At 41.6% G+C, this 16347-nt stretch overlaps 1 protein-coding gene across 1 annotated transcript in view; it reads right to left on the bottom strand.

Moving 5' to 3' along the window:
* The window catches only part of LOC128663385 (semaphorin-4B-like), a 118987-nt gene that overhangs the window by 17257 nt on the left and 85383 nt on the right, over positions 1 to 16347 (bottom strand). Inside the window, exons 5-8 of the mRNA XM_053717691.1 lie at positions 16123 to 16234; positions 15448 to 15564; positions 9148 to 9305; positions 7185 to 7366 (exon numbers count right to left, since the gene is read on the bottom strand). Coding sequence (XP_053573666.1) covers positions 7185 to 7366; positions 9148 to 9305; positions 15448 to 15564; positions 16123 to 16234 — 569 coding nt within the window. The remainder of the gene's footprint in view (positions 1 to 7184; positions 7367 to 9147; positions 9306 to 15447; positions 15565 to 16122; positions 16235 to 16347) is intronic.

The following is a 16347-nucleotide window of genomic DNA, read 5'->3' as shown; positions in this document are numbered from 1 at the left end:
CAAGAGGATCACCCAAGCAGAGCTGCTATATAGCTCCTCCCCTCTACGTCACACCCAGTCATTCGACCAGGAACCAAACGAGAAAGGAGAAACTATAGGGTGCAGTGGTGACTGGAGTATAATTAAAAAATTTAGACCTGCCTTAAAAAACAGGGCGGGCCGTGGACTGACTACATTACAGGAGAAAGGAATTTATCAGGTAAGCATAAATTATGTTTTCTCCTGTTAAGTGTAGTCAGTCCACGGGTCATCATTACTTATGGGATACCAATACCAAAGCTAAGTACACGGATGACGGGAGGGACAGGCAGGATCTCTATACGGAAGGAACCACTGCCTGAAGAACCTTTCTCCCAAAAACAGCCTCCGAAGAAGCAAAAGTGTCAAATTTATCAAATTTGGAAAAAGTATGAAGAGAAGACCAAGTTGCAGCCTTGCAAATCTGTTCAACAGAGGCCTCGTTCTTAAAGGCCCAAGTGGAAGCCACAGCTCTAGTAGAATGAGCTGTAATCCTTTCAGGAGGTTGCTGTCCAGCAGTCTCATAGGCTAAACGTATTATGCTACGAAGCCAAAAGGATAGAGAGGTAGCAGATGCTTTTTGACCTCTCCTCTGTCCAGAATAAACGACAAACAGGGAAGAAGTTTGTCGAAAATCTTTAGTTGCCTGTAAATAAAATTTCAGGGCACGGACTACATCTAGATTGTGCAGAAGTCGTTCCTTCTTTGAAGAAGGGTTAGGACACAATGATGGAACAACAATCTCTTGATTGATATTCTTGTTAGTGACTACCTTAGGTAAGAACCCAGGTTTAGTACGCAGAACTACCTTACTGAATGAAAAATCAGATACGGAGAATCACAATGTAAGGCTGATAATTCAGAGACTCTACGAGCCGAGGAAATAGCCATTAAAAACAGAACTTTCCAAGATAACAGCTTGATATCAATGGAGTGAAGGGGTTCAAACGGAACACCCTGTAAAACGTTAAGAACTAAGTTTAAGCTCCACGGCGGAGCAACAGATTTAAACACAGGCTTAATCCTGGCCAAAGCCTGACAAAAAGCCTGAACGTCTGGAACTTCTGACAGACGCTTGTGTAAAAGGATGGACAGAGCTGAGATCTGTCCCTTTAACGAACTAGCAGATAAACCCTTTTCTAAACCTTCTTGTAGAAAAGACAATATCCTAGGAATCCTAACCTTACTCCATGAGTAACCCTTGGATTCGCACCAGTGTAAGTATTTACGCCATATCTTATGGTAAATTTTCCTGGTAACAGGCTTCCTAGCCTGTATTAAGGTATCAATTACTGGCTCTGAAAATCCACGCTTTGATAAAATTAAGAGTTCAATTTCCATGCAGTCAGCTTCAGAGAAATTAGGTTTTGATGTTTGAAAGGACCTTGAATTAGAAGGTCCTGTCTCAGAGGCAGAGACCAAGGTGGACAGGATGACATGTCCACTAGATCTGCATACCAGGTCCTGCGTGGCCACGCAGGCGCTATTAGAATCACTGATGCTTTCTCCTGTTTGATCCTTGCAATCAAACGAGGAAGCATCGGGAATGGTGGAAACACATAAGCCATCCTGAAGGTCCAAGGTGCTGTCAAGGCATCTATCAGGACCGCTCCCGGGTGCCTGGACCTGGACCCGTAACGAGGAAGCTTGGCGTTCTGGCGAGACGCCATGAGATCCATATCTGGTTTGCCCCAACGTCGAAGTATTTGGGCAAAGACCTCCGGATGAAGTTCCCACTCCCCCGGATGAAAAGTCTGGCGACTTAGGAAATCCGCCTCCCAGTTGTCCACTCCTGGGATGTGGATCACTGACAGGTGGCAAGAGTGAGACTCTGCCCAGCGAATTATCTTTGATACTTCCATCATCGCTAGGGAACTTCTTGTCCCTCCCTGATGGTTGATGTAAGCCACAGTCGTGATGTTGTCCGACTGAAACCTGATAAACCTCAGAGTTGCTAACTGAGGCCAAGCCAGTAGGGCATTGAGAACTGCTCTCAATTCCAGAATGTTTATTGGAAGGAGACTCTCCTCTTGAGTCCATGATCCCTGAGCCTTCAGGGAATTCCAGACAGCGCCCCAACCTAGAAGGCTGGCGTCTGTAGTTACAATTGTCCAGTCTGGTCTGCTGAAGGGCATCCCCCTGGACAGATGCGGCCGAGAAAGCCACCATAGAAGAGAATCTCTGGTCTCCTGATCCAGATTCAGCGTAGGGGACAAATCTGAGTAATCCCCATTCCACTGACTTAGCATGCACAATTGCAGCGGTCTGAGGTGCAGGCGTGCAAAAGGAACTATGTCCATTGCCGCTACCATTAAGCCGATTACCTCCATGCATTGAGCCACTGACGGGTGTTGAATGGAATGAAGGACACGGCAAGCATTTAGAAGCTTTGTTAACCTGTCCTCTGTCAGGTAAATTTTCATTTCTACAGAATCTATAAGAGTCCCCAAGAAGGGAACTCTTGTGAGTGGTAAGAGAGAACTCTTCTCCTCGTTCACTTTCCACCCATGCGACCTTAGAAAAGCCAGTACTAACTCTGTATGAGACTTGGCAGTTTGAAAGCTTGACGCTTGTATCAGAATGTCGTCTAGGTACGGAGCTACCGAAATTCCTTGCGGTCTTAGTACCGCCAGAAGAGAGCCCAGAACCTTTGTAAAGATTCTTGGAGCCGTAGCCAACCCGAAGGGAAGAGCTACAAACTGGTAATGCCTGTCTAGGAAGGCAAACCTTAGATACCGGTAATGTTCTCTGTGAATCGGTATGTGAAGGTAAGCATCCTTTAAATCCACTGTGGTCATGTACTGACCTCTTTGGATCATGGGTAAGATTGTCCGAATAGTTTCCATCTTGAACGATGGAACTCTTAGGAATTTGTTTAGGATCTTTAAATCCAATATTGGTCTGAAGGTTCCCTCTTTTTTGGGAACCACAAACAGATTTGAGTAAAACCCTTGTCCGTGTTCCGACCGCAGAACTGGGTGGATCACTCCCATTAGTAAAAGGTCTTGTACACAGCGTAGAAACGCCTCTTTCTTTATCTGGTTTGTTGACAACCTTGAAAGGTGAAATCTCCCTTGTGGAGGAGAAGCTTTGAAGTCCAGAAGATATCCCTGAGATATGATCTCCAACGCCCAGGGATCCTGGACATCTCTTGCCCAAGCCTGGGCGAAGAGAGAGAGTCTGCCCCCCACTAGATCCGCTTCCGGATCGGGGGCCCTCACTTCATGCTGTCTTAGGGGCAGCAGCAGGTTTTCTGGCCTGCTTGCCCTTGTTCCAGGTCTGGTTAGGTTTCCAGCCTTGTCTGTAGCGAGCAACAGCTCCTTCCTGTTTTGGAGCAGAGGAAGTTGATGCTGCTCCTGCCTTGAAGTTACGAAAGGCACGAAAATTAGACTGTCTAGCCCTAGGTTTGGCTCTGTCTTGAGGCAGGGCATGGCCTTTACCTCCCGTAATATCAGCGATAATTTCTTTCAAACCGGGCCCGAATAAAGTCTGCCCCTTGAAAGGTATGTTAAGTAATTTCGATTTAGAAGTTACATCAGCTGACCAGGATTTTAGCCACAGCGCTCTGCGTGCCTGAATGGCGAATCCGGAATTCTTAGCCGTAAGTTTAGTTAAATGTACTACGGCATCAGAAATAAATGAATTAGCTAGCTTAAGGGTTTTAAGCTTGTGTGAAATCTCATCTAATGTTGCTGAGTCAAGGGTCTCTTCCAGAGACTCAAACCAAAATGCTGCCGCAGCCGTGACAGGCGCAATGCATGCAAGGGGTTGTAATATAAAACCTTGTTGAACAAACATTTTCTTAAGGTAACCCTCTAACTTTTTATCCATTGGATCTGAAAAAGCACAGCTATCCTCCACCGGGATAGTGGTACGCTTAGCTAAAGTAGAAACTGCTCCCTCCACCTTAGGGACCGTTTGCCATAAGTCCCGTGTGGTGGCGTCTATTGGAAACATTTTTCTGAATATAGGAGGGGGTGAGAAAGGCACACCGGGTCTGTCCCACTCCTTAGTAATAATTTCAGTAAGTCTCTTAGGTATAGGAAAAACGTCAGTACTCGTCGGTACCGCAAAATATTTATCCAACCTACACATTTTCTCTGGGATTGCAACTGTGATACAATCATTCAGAGCCGCTAACACCTCCCCTAGCAACACACGGAGGTTTTCCAGCTTAAACTTAAAATTTGAAATGTCTGAATCCAATTTATTTGGATCAGATCCGTCACCCGCAGAATGAAGCTCTCCGTCCTCATGCTCTGCATATTGTGACGCAGTATCAGACATGGCCCTAGCATTATCAGTATACTCTGTTCTCATCCCAGAGTGATCTCGTTTACCTCTAAGTTCTGGCAATTTAGACAAAACTTCAGTCATAACATTAGCCATGTCTTGTAAAGTGATTTGTAATGGCCGCCCTGATGTACTTGGCGTTACAATATCACGCACCTCCTGAGCGGAAGATGCAGGTACTGACACGTGAGGCAAGTTAGTCGGCATAACTTCCCTCTCGTTGTCTGGTGAATGTTGCTTAACATGTACAGATTGACTTTTATTTAAAGTAGCATCAATGCAATTAGTACATAAATTTCTATTGGGCTCCACCTCGGCTTTTGAACATATTGCACAAAGAGTTTCCTCTGAGTCAGACATGTTTAAACAAACTAGCAATTAGACTAGCAAGCTTGGAAATACTTTTCAACTAAATTTACAAGCAATATGTAAAAACGTTACTGTGCCTTTAAGAAGCACACAAAAACTGTCACAGTTGAATAACAATGAACCGGATTAGTTATATAAATCAAAATTAGCAAAGGATTGCACACATTAGCAATGGATGATTAACCCTTAATATCAGAAAAAAACGTATAACAATTGACAATATAAACGTTTTTATCACAGTCAAGTACAGTCTCACAGGTCTGCTGTGAGTGATTACCTCCCTCAAAACTAGTTTTGAAGACCCCTGAGCTCTGTGGAGACGTCCTGGATCATGCAGGGAGAAAAAGACAGACTGTGACTGAATTTCTGATGCGTAGTAAAAGCGCCAAAATAGGCCCCTCCCACTCACACTACAACCGTGAGGGGAGCTCAGTAAACTGTTTTAATTTAAAACAACGACAGCCATGTGGAAAATAAAGCCCAAAACAATTTTCACCAAGTACCTCAGAGAATTAAACGATTTAACATGCCAGCAAACGTTTAAAATCAAATATATGAAATGTCTTTAAAAAGCCTGCTGCTAGTCGCTCCCACTGCAAGTTAGGCTAAAAGATATATGCATACAGTATTTTCCCAGTGAAGTGCCATTCCCCAGAAATACTTAAGTGTTAACATATATACATGTCAGCCTGATACCAGTTGCTACTACTGCATTTAAGGCTGTACTTACATTATATCGGTATTAGCAGTATTTTCAAAGTCAATTCCATTCCTTAGAAAATAATATACTGCAACATACCTCTTTGCAGGTGAACCTGCCCGCTGTCACCTGATCTGAAGTTACCTTACTCCTCAGAATGGCCGAGAACAGCAAACGGATTACGTCCGCTAAGATCATATACAAAAACTCAGGTAGATTCTTCTTCAAATTCTGCCTGAGAAGGAAACAACACACTCCGGTGTCGTTTAAAATAACAAACTTTTGATTGAAGATATAAAAAACTAAGTTTAATCACCACAGTCCTCTCACACATCCTATCTATTAGTTGGGTGCAAGAGAATGACTGGGTGTGACGTAGAGGGGAGGAGCTATATAGCAGCTCTGCTTGGGTGATCCTCTTGCACTTCCTGTTGGGGAGGAGTTAATATCCCATAAGTAATGATGACCCGTGGACTGACTACACTTAACAGGAGAAAAACTTTTTTCCTTTTATTTTAATTCTAATACCGTCTCTTTAAAAAGAAAGGCAATTTTCCCCAAGCGTTTAAAAACGTTACATCTGCTAAGCAAAGACCTCTGCACAGTCTCTTTACCTCAAGAATTTCGGAGCGTTAAATATGCTAACCAAATAAAACTAACAGAGACCTCTACACCTCAGCTTCTACTGACCTCCGTACACCAAATCTTGAATAGAACAGCAGACATGACAGATCCCCTGCCGACCAAGAGAAACTAGCAATGTCGGAAAGACGCCACTCCACTAACACCTAAAAGAGGAAGAGCAGGTCACATGACCAACCGGCCAACACAATTGCGTGCTAGAATTGAAAGCGCAACAGAAAAATAACGCCACAGTGAATCGCTTGCGGTTTTCTAGTATCTGTGTCTAACAGCCGACTGTCATGAAAGCATGTTAAAGGTATAATCACTCATTTCTAAAAATGAAGCAAACCGTTACTCCCACAGAAAATCTCTTGCGATTTCCAGTGATAGAGTTTCACGACACATACCCCCCAATAATGAGCCATTGAAATAAAGGTTAACATTTTACATTAACCCCTTAGTCTCCACACATGAACCAATGCCTGACCCCTGCCAGTAGATATCCCAACCCAAGGATATAAAATGTCCCCAGAAGTTGCAGCCTCTTTAAGTGCAATGTTCTCCAGAACCTAGAAGACAAGAAAGCACTTACCTGCAATCTAGCTGTCAGGCAGGACGACAGCTTACAAGGTGTGAGAGGACACATACTCCTCACAGAGACCTGTAAAAAGGGAAAGAACAGAGTAAACCTACTCTGGATTTCTATACCATGGGCAGCAAATATGTTAGGAAAACAGAGCAAGGCCCACCTCACAAGTTCCTAACTGCTTTAAAGCCACCACTACCCTATTGAAGAGATTAAAGGTGGACTACGGCTAGACCCAAAAATCTTGCTTGTAGCGAAAGAAATCCAATTTTCTACAGACACTAAAACTTCACCTCCTCCATTGACCGAGGCAAAGAGAATGACTGGGGATTATGGGTAGGGGAGTGACACTTAACAGCTTTGCTGTGGTGCTCTTTGCCTCCTCCTGCTGGCCAGGAGTGATATTCCCACTAGTAATTGATGACGTTGTGGACTCTCCATATCTTAGGAAAGAAATAACTAAAATCTTAAAATTGCAAATGAGATAAACAAATATGTGGTGCTTATTTATCATATTGAGATTCTAAACAGACCAGAATAAAACACATTTTCCCCAAATACAAGCAGAGAGAATACTGATTATTTTCTGCATACCATTGAGACGTGAAGACTCCATAGAAAATGGTATTCTTCCAATGCTGCTCCTCTGAGGTGAGCACAAACATGTCCTGCAGCACGTTGAATGGGAAACCATCTTCTGCCCGAGCACACAGGAGAGGAGCCTTCAGAAAAGTGGTCCACCTTCTTTGTAGTACACGCTCCCCACCAAGGTCTCCCTAAGATTATGAATAAATATGTTTATTATATAATGTAGATCATTTTAAAAACTTTTATTTGAAATTATAATATAAAATATTTAATTATATGTAGTAAAACAAATTTGCATTATACTTTCATTATTTATTTTGTCATATTTTCCTTTAATTTAACTCCTGTAAGAGGAAATGAATACTCCAGACTTAAAGGGACAGTCTACAAAAAAATTTATATTGTTTAACCAACATGGTTATATTAATATATTTTTTACCTCTGGGATAACCTTGTATCTAAGCATCTTCTGACAGCCCCCTGATCGCATCACTTTTTATTTATTATCTATTGACTTGCATTTAGTACTGGGTTGTGCTAAATCTTAAATAACTACTCGGGCGTGAACACAATGTTATCTATTTGGCCCACTTGAACTAGCAGTCTCCTGTTGTGAAAAGCAAATACAAAGCATGTGATTAAGAGGCTGTCAATAGAGCCTTTGAAACAGGCAAAAATGTAGAGGTTTAAATGTTATAAAGTTATATTAATATAACCATGTTGGTTGTGCAAAGCTGGGGGATGGGTAATAAAGGTGTTACCTAACGTTTTAAACAATAACAATTTTTGTGTAGACTGTACCTTTAAATTCAGTAGATTTGCATAATCAACAAGTGCATGATAAAAAGACAATGCAATAGCACTTAGACCCGATTCTAAAAAGATCCCTGGGCTGGTGAGATTCTATAAGAATGCTCGCCAGCACTTCTATTTTCCTGGTGGAATTACATAAAGCCAATATTTAACCTGAAAACAGGGTGTCTCGCCAAGGGGTGTATACTGCATATTCGTATGGGAAGGAGATGCATACATTACAAAAGTACACAATCAAATTTCAAATTTAGTTCACATGAGTAGTAGATTTTTTTCTGACAAATTTCAAAGTTATGTCTATTTTCCCTCCTCCTGTATCATTTGACAGCCATCAGCCAATCACAAATGCATATATGTAAATGTGAATTCTTGCATATGCTCAGTAGGAGCTGGTGACTCAAAAAGTGTAAATATAAAAAGACTGTGCACATTGTGTTAATGCAAGTAAATTGGAAAGTTGTTTAAAATTGCTGCTCTAGCTGAATCATGAAAGTTTAATTTTAACTTTACTTGAGTGCCCCTTTAACACTGCTATATTCCACACAGTTATTGGTTGCACAGTTTAGTTAACTATTTATTACTATACCTAACTGTCTTTATTAGAGAAGAAAGCCTAGGTTACAATATGGCGGCACCCACTGACTAAAACTTTACACTTATTTTTTCAATATTTAAACAACTAATATAATATAAAAATAATTATCTGCATATTATTCTCAGACAACTCTTTGCTTTGAATACATCATTATATCTATAATTTAGTTAGTGTAAGCATAAAATGGTACAGCATACAAAAACATCACTTTGGTGAACGTGAAGACCCGGGGTTGCTGTCTTGACTTCCAAGCAGGTAATCAATGATACATAGGTCCACAGCACTCCAATATAAAAGTTCACTATATTGTGGGCAAGATAAAACGGAGCAGTAACGTTTCGGGGTTCTCCCCTTAATCATATGTATGTATGTATGTATGTATGATTAAGGGGAGAACCCTGAAACGTTACTGCTCCGTTTTATCTTGCCAACAATAAAGTGAACTTTTATATTGGAGTGCTGTGGACCATTGTATCATTGATTATAATTTAGTTAGTGTTGAATGTCTCTTTACGTGCAATTGTAAAGGATGTTCCAGCTGAGCATGCGTCTAGTCCTCACCTTGCACACTCGCGCTATCCGGGGCACAATGATGTTCTCAAAAAAATCAAACTCCTTTGCGGTCTCACTGAAGAAGAAATATATTTTATCATCATCACCCACAGGATTCCCTTTGGGAAGACTCTCGCGAATATAAGCAGAGCCCACAAAAGCTGGATCTGCAATGACAAGTCCGAAATTAGAATGTTATCTTATGTAATTTATAGGCTTTCCTGCCTAATATGAAGCCTAATAATGCTATTTATAGATTAACTTTATGCAATGATAGCGTATACAGTATGTTCTATCAATATTACTGAAATTCAAAAGAACCAAATTCAGAATTAAAATTTCAAAACTGAGGTTATGTGCAGATATTTCCATCTATTCATTTTTACCAGTAAAGATGCACATGAAAATTCATTTTATAATGAGCAGCCAGAGAAGACATTGTAATGCAATAATAAATGTAATATAGTATAACTGTGATGTCCTCTAACTAGGGGCTAGTTTACACTGCAGTTTTAAACACTCTGGGCTAGGTTACAAGTGGTGCGCTATTGTTAGTGAGGGTCATGATAACCAATATCACACCGGCTGGCGCGTGTATTACAAGTTGAAAGTGAACGCATTCACTCGAGCACAAACTAAATTAGCGCTCGTTAGGTTTGTACGATTGAAGACCTTGAGTAAAGGGTAAGAGTGTAAGGGTAAAAAAAAAAGTGCATCAAACACATCATAAATACATTGAAATAAAGTGTTACACACTATCTAATAAAATGGAAAGAGATAGAAAGTGAGAGAGAAACAATTTACTTTCAACTTTTAATATGTACGCTAACCCACCAGCATTAAAAATTTACTTCCAGCGGTGTTTGCACATGAGCGAAAGTGCTAAGTAGCACTCCACTTGTAATCTAGCCCTGTGACTGGTAGAACATCAAAAACGTACCTAGACTTATATTGTAAACTTTATGAACTGGCTTTAACAACTAGGATGTTAACTAGCCCTGTGTTTAACCTTCACAAAAGGGTTAAATGAAGAACTAAACCTGCTTGGAAGTAATGATGCATTAAAGCTTCTGATCAGGACATGGCAGTGATTGGCAGGTACATCCATATACAATTCCTAATTGGATCACTGGCTGTGCCCTGCCTAGGAGCTCCAATGCGTTGCAGTTCTTGAGCAGAACTTTAGCTATGTGTTTAATTATTTTGCAGGTGTTAAAAATATAATTAGCAAAATACACTAATGAAAACAATTGCATGCACTAATGAATTAATGTTTTCATTTAAATGTCTCTTCACATTCAAGACACTTGTACACCTTTGAGGTGGAACTCTCCTAGACCAACAGTATTCCTGTATCTAGACCAGAGTGGGCAAACCTTTTTAAGATGTGCTCCAATTGATTATAATCATTTAAATACCATTATCTCGCATTTTCATGGTATTTTTTTATAAGTCAAAGGGACAGTAAAACATGAAAGTAATATTTTTTTTTATTATACAACCATATCTTATTTTAGCAATTAAAGCTAAATTGCTAATAAATTGAATTAAAAAAATAAATGGCAGCCCAAAAAACATAATTTATGCTTACCTGATAAATTCCTTTCTTCTGTTGTGTGATCAGTCCACGGGTCATCATTACTTCTGGGATATAACTCCTCCCCAACAGGAAATGCAAGAGGATTCACCCAGCAGAGCTGCATATAGCTCCTCCCCTCTACGTCAGTCCCAGTCATTCGACCAAGAATCAACGAGAAAGGAGTAACCAAGGGTGAAGTGGTGACTGGAGTATAATTTAAAAAATATTTACCTGCCTTAAAACAGGGCGGGCCGTGGACTGATCACACAACAGAAGAAAGGAATTTATCAGGTAAGCATAAATTATGTTTTCTTCTGTTATGTGTGATCAGTCCACGGGTCATCATTACTTCTGGGATACCAATACCAAAGCAAAAGTACACGGATGACGGGAGGGATAGGCAGGCTCATTATACAGAAGGAACCACTGCCTGAAGAACCTTTCTCCCAAAAATAGCCTCCGAAGAAGCAAAAGTGTCAAATTTGTAAAATTTGGAAAAAGTATGAAGCGAAGACCAAGTTGCAGCCTTGCAAATCTGTTCAACAGAGGCCTCATTCTTAAAGGCCCAAGTGGAAGCCACAGCTCTAGTGGAGTGGGCTGTAATTCTTTCAGGAGGCTGCTGTCCAGCAGTCTCATAGGCTAAACGTATTATGCTACGAAGCCAAAAAGAGAGAGAGGTAGCAGAAGCTTTTTGACCTCTCCTCTGTCCAGAATAAACGACAAACAGGGAAGAAGTTTGGCGAAAATCTTTAGTTGCCTGCAAGTAGAACTTGAGGGCACGAACTACATCCAGATTGTGTAGAAGACGTTCCTTCTTTGAAGAAGGATTTGGACACAAGGATGGAACAACAATCTCTTGATTGATATTCCTGTTAGTGACTACCTTAGGTAAGAACCCAGGTTTAGTACGCAGAACTACCTTGTCTGAGTGAAAAATCAGATAAGGAGAATCACAATGTAAGGCTGATAACTCAGAGACTCTTCGAGCCGAGGAAATAGCCATTAAAAACAGAACTTTCCAAGATAACAATTTTATATCAATGGAATGAAGGGGTTCAAACGGAACACCTTGTAAAACGTTAAGAACTAAGTTTAAACTCCATGGCGGAGCAACAGCTTTAAACACAGGCTTGATCCTAGCTAAAGCCTGACAAAAAGCCTGGACGTCTGGATTTTCTGACAGACGCCTGTGTAACAAGATGGACAGAGCTGAAATCTGTCCCTTTAATGAACTAGCTGATAAACCCTTTTCTAAACCTTCTTGTAGAAAAGACAATATCCTAGCGATCCTAACCTTACTCCAGGAGTAACCTTTGGATTCGCACCAGTATAGGTATTTACGCCATATTTTATGGTAAATCCTTCTGGTAACAGGCTTCCTAGCCTGTATCAGGGTATCAATAACCGACTCAGAAAAACCACGTTTTGATAAAATCAAGCGTTCAATTTCCAAGCAGTCAGCTTCAGAGAAGTTAGATTTTGATGTTTGAATGGACCCTGTATCAGAAGGTCCTGTCTTAGAGGTAGAGACCAAGGCGGACAGGATGACATGTCCACTAGATCTGCATACCAAGTCCTGCGTGGCCATGCAGGCGCTATTAGAATCACTGATGCTCTCTCCTGTTTGATTTTGGCAATCAATCGAGGAAGCAGCGGGAAGGGTGGAAACACATAAGCCATCCCGAAGTTCCAAGGTGCTGTCAAAGCATCTATCAGAACCGCTCCCGGATCCCTGGATCTGGACCCGTAGTGAGGAAGTTTGGCGTTCTGGCGAGACGCCATGAGATCTATCTCTGGTTTGCCCCAACGTCGAAGTATTTGGGCAAAGACCTCCGGATGAAGTTCCCACTCCCCCGGATGAAAAGTCTGGCGACTCAAGAAATCCGCCTCCCAGTTCTCCACTCCCGGGATGTGGATTGCTGACAGGTGGCAAGAGTGAGACTCTGCCCAGCGAATTATCTTTGATACTTCCATCATTGCTAGGGAGCTTCTTGTCCCTCCCTGATGGTTGATGTAAGCTACAGTCGTGATGTTGTCCGACTGAAACCTGATGAACCCCCGAGTTGTTAATTGGGGCCAAGCCAGAAGGGCATTGAGAACTGCTCTCAATTCCAGAATGTTTATTGGAAGGAGACTCTCCTCCTGATTCCATAGTCCCTGAGCCTTCAGAGAATTCCAGACAGCGCCCCAACCTAGTAGGCTGGCGTCTGTTGTTACAATTGTCCAGTCTGGCCTGCTGAATGGCATCCCCCTGGACAGGTGTGGCCGATAAAGCCACCATAGAAGAGAATTTCTGGTCTCTTGATTCAGATTCAGAGTAGGGGACAAATCTGAGTAATCCCCATTCCACTGACTTAGCATGCACAATTGCAGCGGTCTGAGGTGTAGGCGTGCAAAAGGTACTATGTCCATTGCCGCTACCATTAAGCCGATCACCTCCATGCATTGAGCTACTGACGGGTGTTGAATGGAATGAAGGACACGGCATGCATTTTGAAGCTTTGTTAACCTGTCTTCTGTCAGGTAAATCTTCATTTCTACAGAATCTATAAGAGTCCCCAAGAATGGAACTCTTGTGAGAGGAAAAAGAGAACTCTTCTTTTCGTTCACTTTCCATCCATGCGACCTTAGAAATGCCAGAACTAACTCTGTATGAGACTTGGCAGTCTGAAAGCTTGAAGCTTGTATTAGAATGTCGTCTAGGTACGGAGCTACCGAAATCCCTCGCGGTCTTAGTACCGCCAGAAGGGCACCCAGAACCTTTGTGAAGATTCTTGGAGCCGTAGCCAATCCGAATGGAAGAGCTACAAACTGGTAGTGCCTGTCTAAGAAGGCAAACCTTAGATACCGGTGATGATCTTTGTGGATCGGTATGTGAAGGTAAGCATCTTTTAAATCCACTGTGGTCATGTACTGACCCTTTTGGATCATGGGTAAGATTGTCCGAATAGTTTCCATTTTGAAGGATGGAACTCTTAGGAATTTGTTTAGAATCTTTAAATCTAAGATTGGCCTGAAAGTTCCCTCTTTTTTGGGAACCACAAACAGGTTTGAGTAGAACCCTTGTCCTTGTTCCGACCGCGGAACCGGATGGATCACTCCCATTAATAACAGATTTTGTACACAGCGTAGAAACGCCTCTTTCTTTATCTGGTTTGTTGACAACCTTGACAGATGAAATCTCCCTCTTGGGGGAGATAATTTGAAGTCTAGAAGGTATCCCTGAGATATGATCTCTAGTGCCCAGGGATCCTGAACATCTCTTGCCCAGGCCTGGGCGAAGAGAGAAAGTCTGCCCCCCACTAGATCCGGTCCCGGATCGGGGGCTTTCGATTCATGCTGTCTTTGGGGCAGCAGCAGGTTTCCTGGCCTGCTTGCTCTTGTTCCAGGACTGGTTAGGCTTCCAGCCTTGCCTGTAACGAGCAACAGCTCCCTCCTGTTTTGGTGCAGTGGAGGTTGATGCTGCTCCTGTTTTGAAATTCCGAAAGGGACGAAAATTAGACTGTCTAGCCTTAGCTTTGGCTTTGTCTTGAGGTAGGGCGTGGCCCTTACCTCCTGTAATGTCAGCGATAATTTCTTTCAAACCGGGCCCAAATAAAGACTGCCCCTTGAAAGGTATATTAAGTAATTTGGACTTAGAAGTAACATCGGCTGACCAGGATTTTAGCCACAGCGCCCTACGTGCCTGTATGGCGAATCCTGAGTTCTTAGCCGTAAGTTTGGTTAAATGTAAATTAAATTTGACATAAAAAATACAAAACAACGTTTTTATTCACAGTCACTATAAGAATTCTCACAGCTCTGCTGAGAGAATTTACCTCCCTTCAAAGAAGTTTGAAGACCCCTGAGATCTGTCAGAGATGAACCGGATCATGCAGGAAATATAAAAGTAACTGACTGGAATTTTTTTTGATGCGTAGCAAAGAGCGCCAAAAACGGCCCCTCCCTCTCCCACACAGCAGTGAAGAGAAACGAAACTGTCACAAATAAAAGCAAAAAAGGCTGCCAAGTGGAAAATAATGCCCAAATATTTATTCACACAGTACCTCAGCAATGTAAACGATTCTACATTCCAGCAAAAACGTTTAACATGATAAATAGTTATTAAAAGGATTAGTGACCTTTAACAGAGTAGTTCCGGTGAAATACCATCCCCAGAATACTGAAGTGTATACATACATGTCATTTTAACGGTATGGCAGGATTTTCTCATCAATTCCATTCAGAAAATAAAAACTGCTACATACCTCAATGCAGATTCATCTGCCCGCTGTCCCCTGATCTGAAGCCTTTACCTCCCTCAGATGGCCGAGAACAGCAATATGATCTTAACAACTCCGGTTAAAATCATAGTAAAAAACTCTGGCAGATTCTTCCTCAAACTCTGCCAGAGAAGTAATAACACGCTCCGGTGCTATTGTAAAATAACAAACTTTTGATTGAAGTCATAAAAACTAAGTATAATCACCATAGTCCTCTCACACATCCTATCTAGTCGTTGGGTGCAAGAGAATGACTGGGACTGACGTAGAGGGGAGGAGCTATATGCAGCTCTGCTGGGTGAATCCTCTTGCATTTCCTGTTGGGGAGGAGTTATATCCCAGAAGTAATGATGACCCGTGGACTGATCACACATAACAGAAGAAATAAAATAACCAGTATAGTGACACCTTCGTTTTCCACCTCAATTCTAGACCAATCACCCAAGATATAAACAATTAGAAGCTTGCCTTCAAGCCAGTTGAGAGAGTTCTCAGTCTTCATCGATATCCTGCCGTCATGGCTCTTGTAAATGATGGGCTCATTTCCTTGAAAATGGCTGACAGTGCCAGCATACATCTCCCCATCTGGCAGAGTAGAGAAGAAAAGTCAATGACAGGCAGAACACACAATAGATCCAAATTAAAGTGTTCTGAAATGCATCTGCGTACAGATCCAACAGACAGTTATTTTTCACATGTTCACATTTGCTAAGCTAATAGGACTATTTTTGTTGAAATATCAACTTGAAAAATGCTAACGAATATCTAGAGAAGTCGAAAGTTGTACTTAAGGTAAACACTGTGCAAATGATGTGCAGGAATAAGGTAGTTCCACAGCTAAATTAAATATTTCAATGTAAGAAAAGCTGAACATGTACCATTTAAAAGCAAGCTGGGGGTGTAATGAATGCCTGTAAAATTGTTGCATAATACCTCCCAGATCCACACATGTATGAACAACCATACACAAATTAATCCGTTAAGGACCAGAAAAAAACAAAAAAACAATGGAAATCATATTGTGGCCCCTGTATCAAAGTTGGACAACCCAGGTATATAAAGATTCAATCAACTGTTTTTAAGTCATCCTTCTTCTCTGATGTACTCAAGTAACCCGTGTGTATGATGATGTACAAGACTTACCAACCATGATGGCTGTGGAATTATACTTTGGATCAAAAGGACAGCGCCCCTTTCCATCTTCCATAACTGGGTTCCCCGATGAATCTTTCTCCAAAGAGAAATCATGAATATTCTACATTGGGGAAAAAAGAAACCAACCATTACTTTTTTATTCCTATGACTAGTGATACTAGTGACGACAATAAGGATTATTAAAAAAACATAAATTATGCTTACCTGATCATT

The sequence above is a fragment of the Bombina bombina genome, chromosome 6, assembly GCF_027579735.1.
Source record: "Bombina bombina isolate aBomBom1 chromosome 6, aBomBom1.pri, whole genome shotgun sequence".
NCBI classification, from domain to species: Eukaryota; Metazoa; Chordata; class Amphibia; order Anura; family Bombinatoridae; genus Bombina; species Bombina bombina.
The sequence above is the reverse complement of the archived record's forward strand: the minus strand, read 5'-3'. Positions and strand labels throughout refer to the sequence as shown.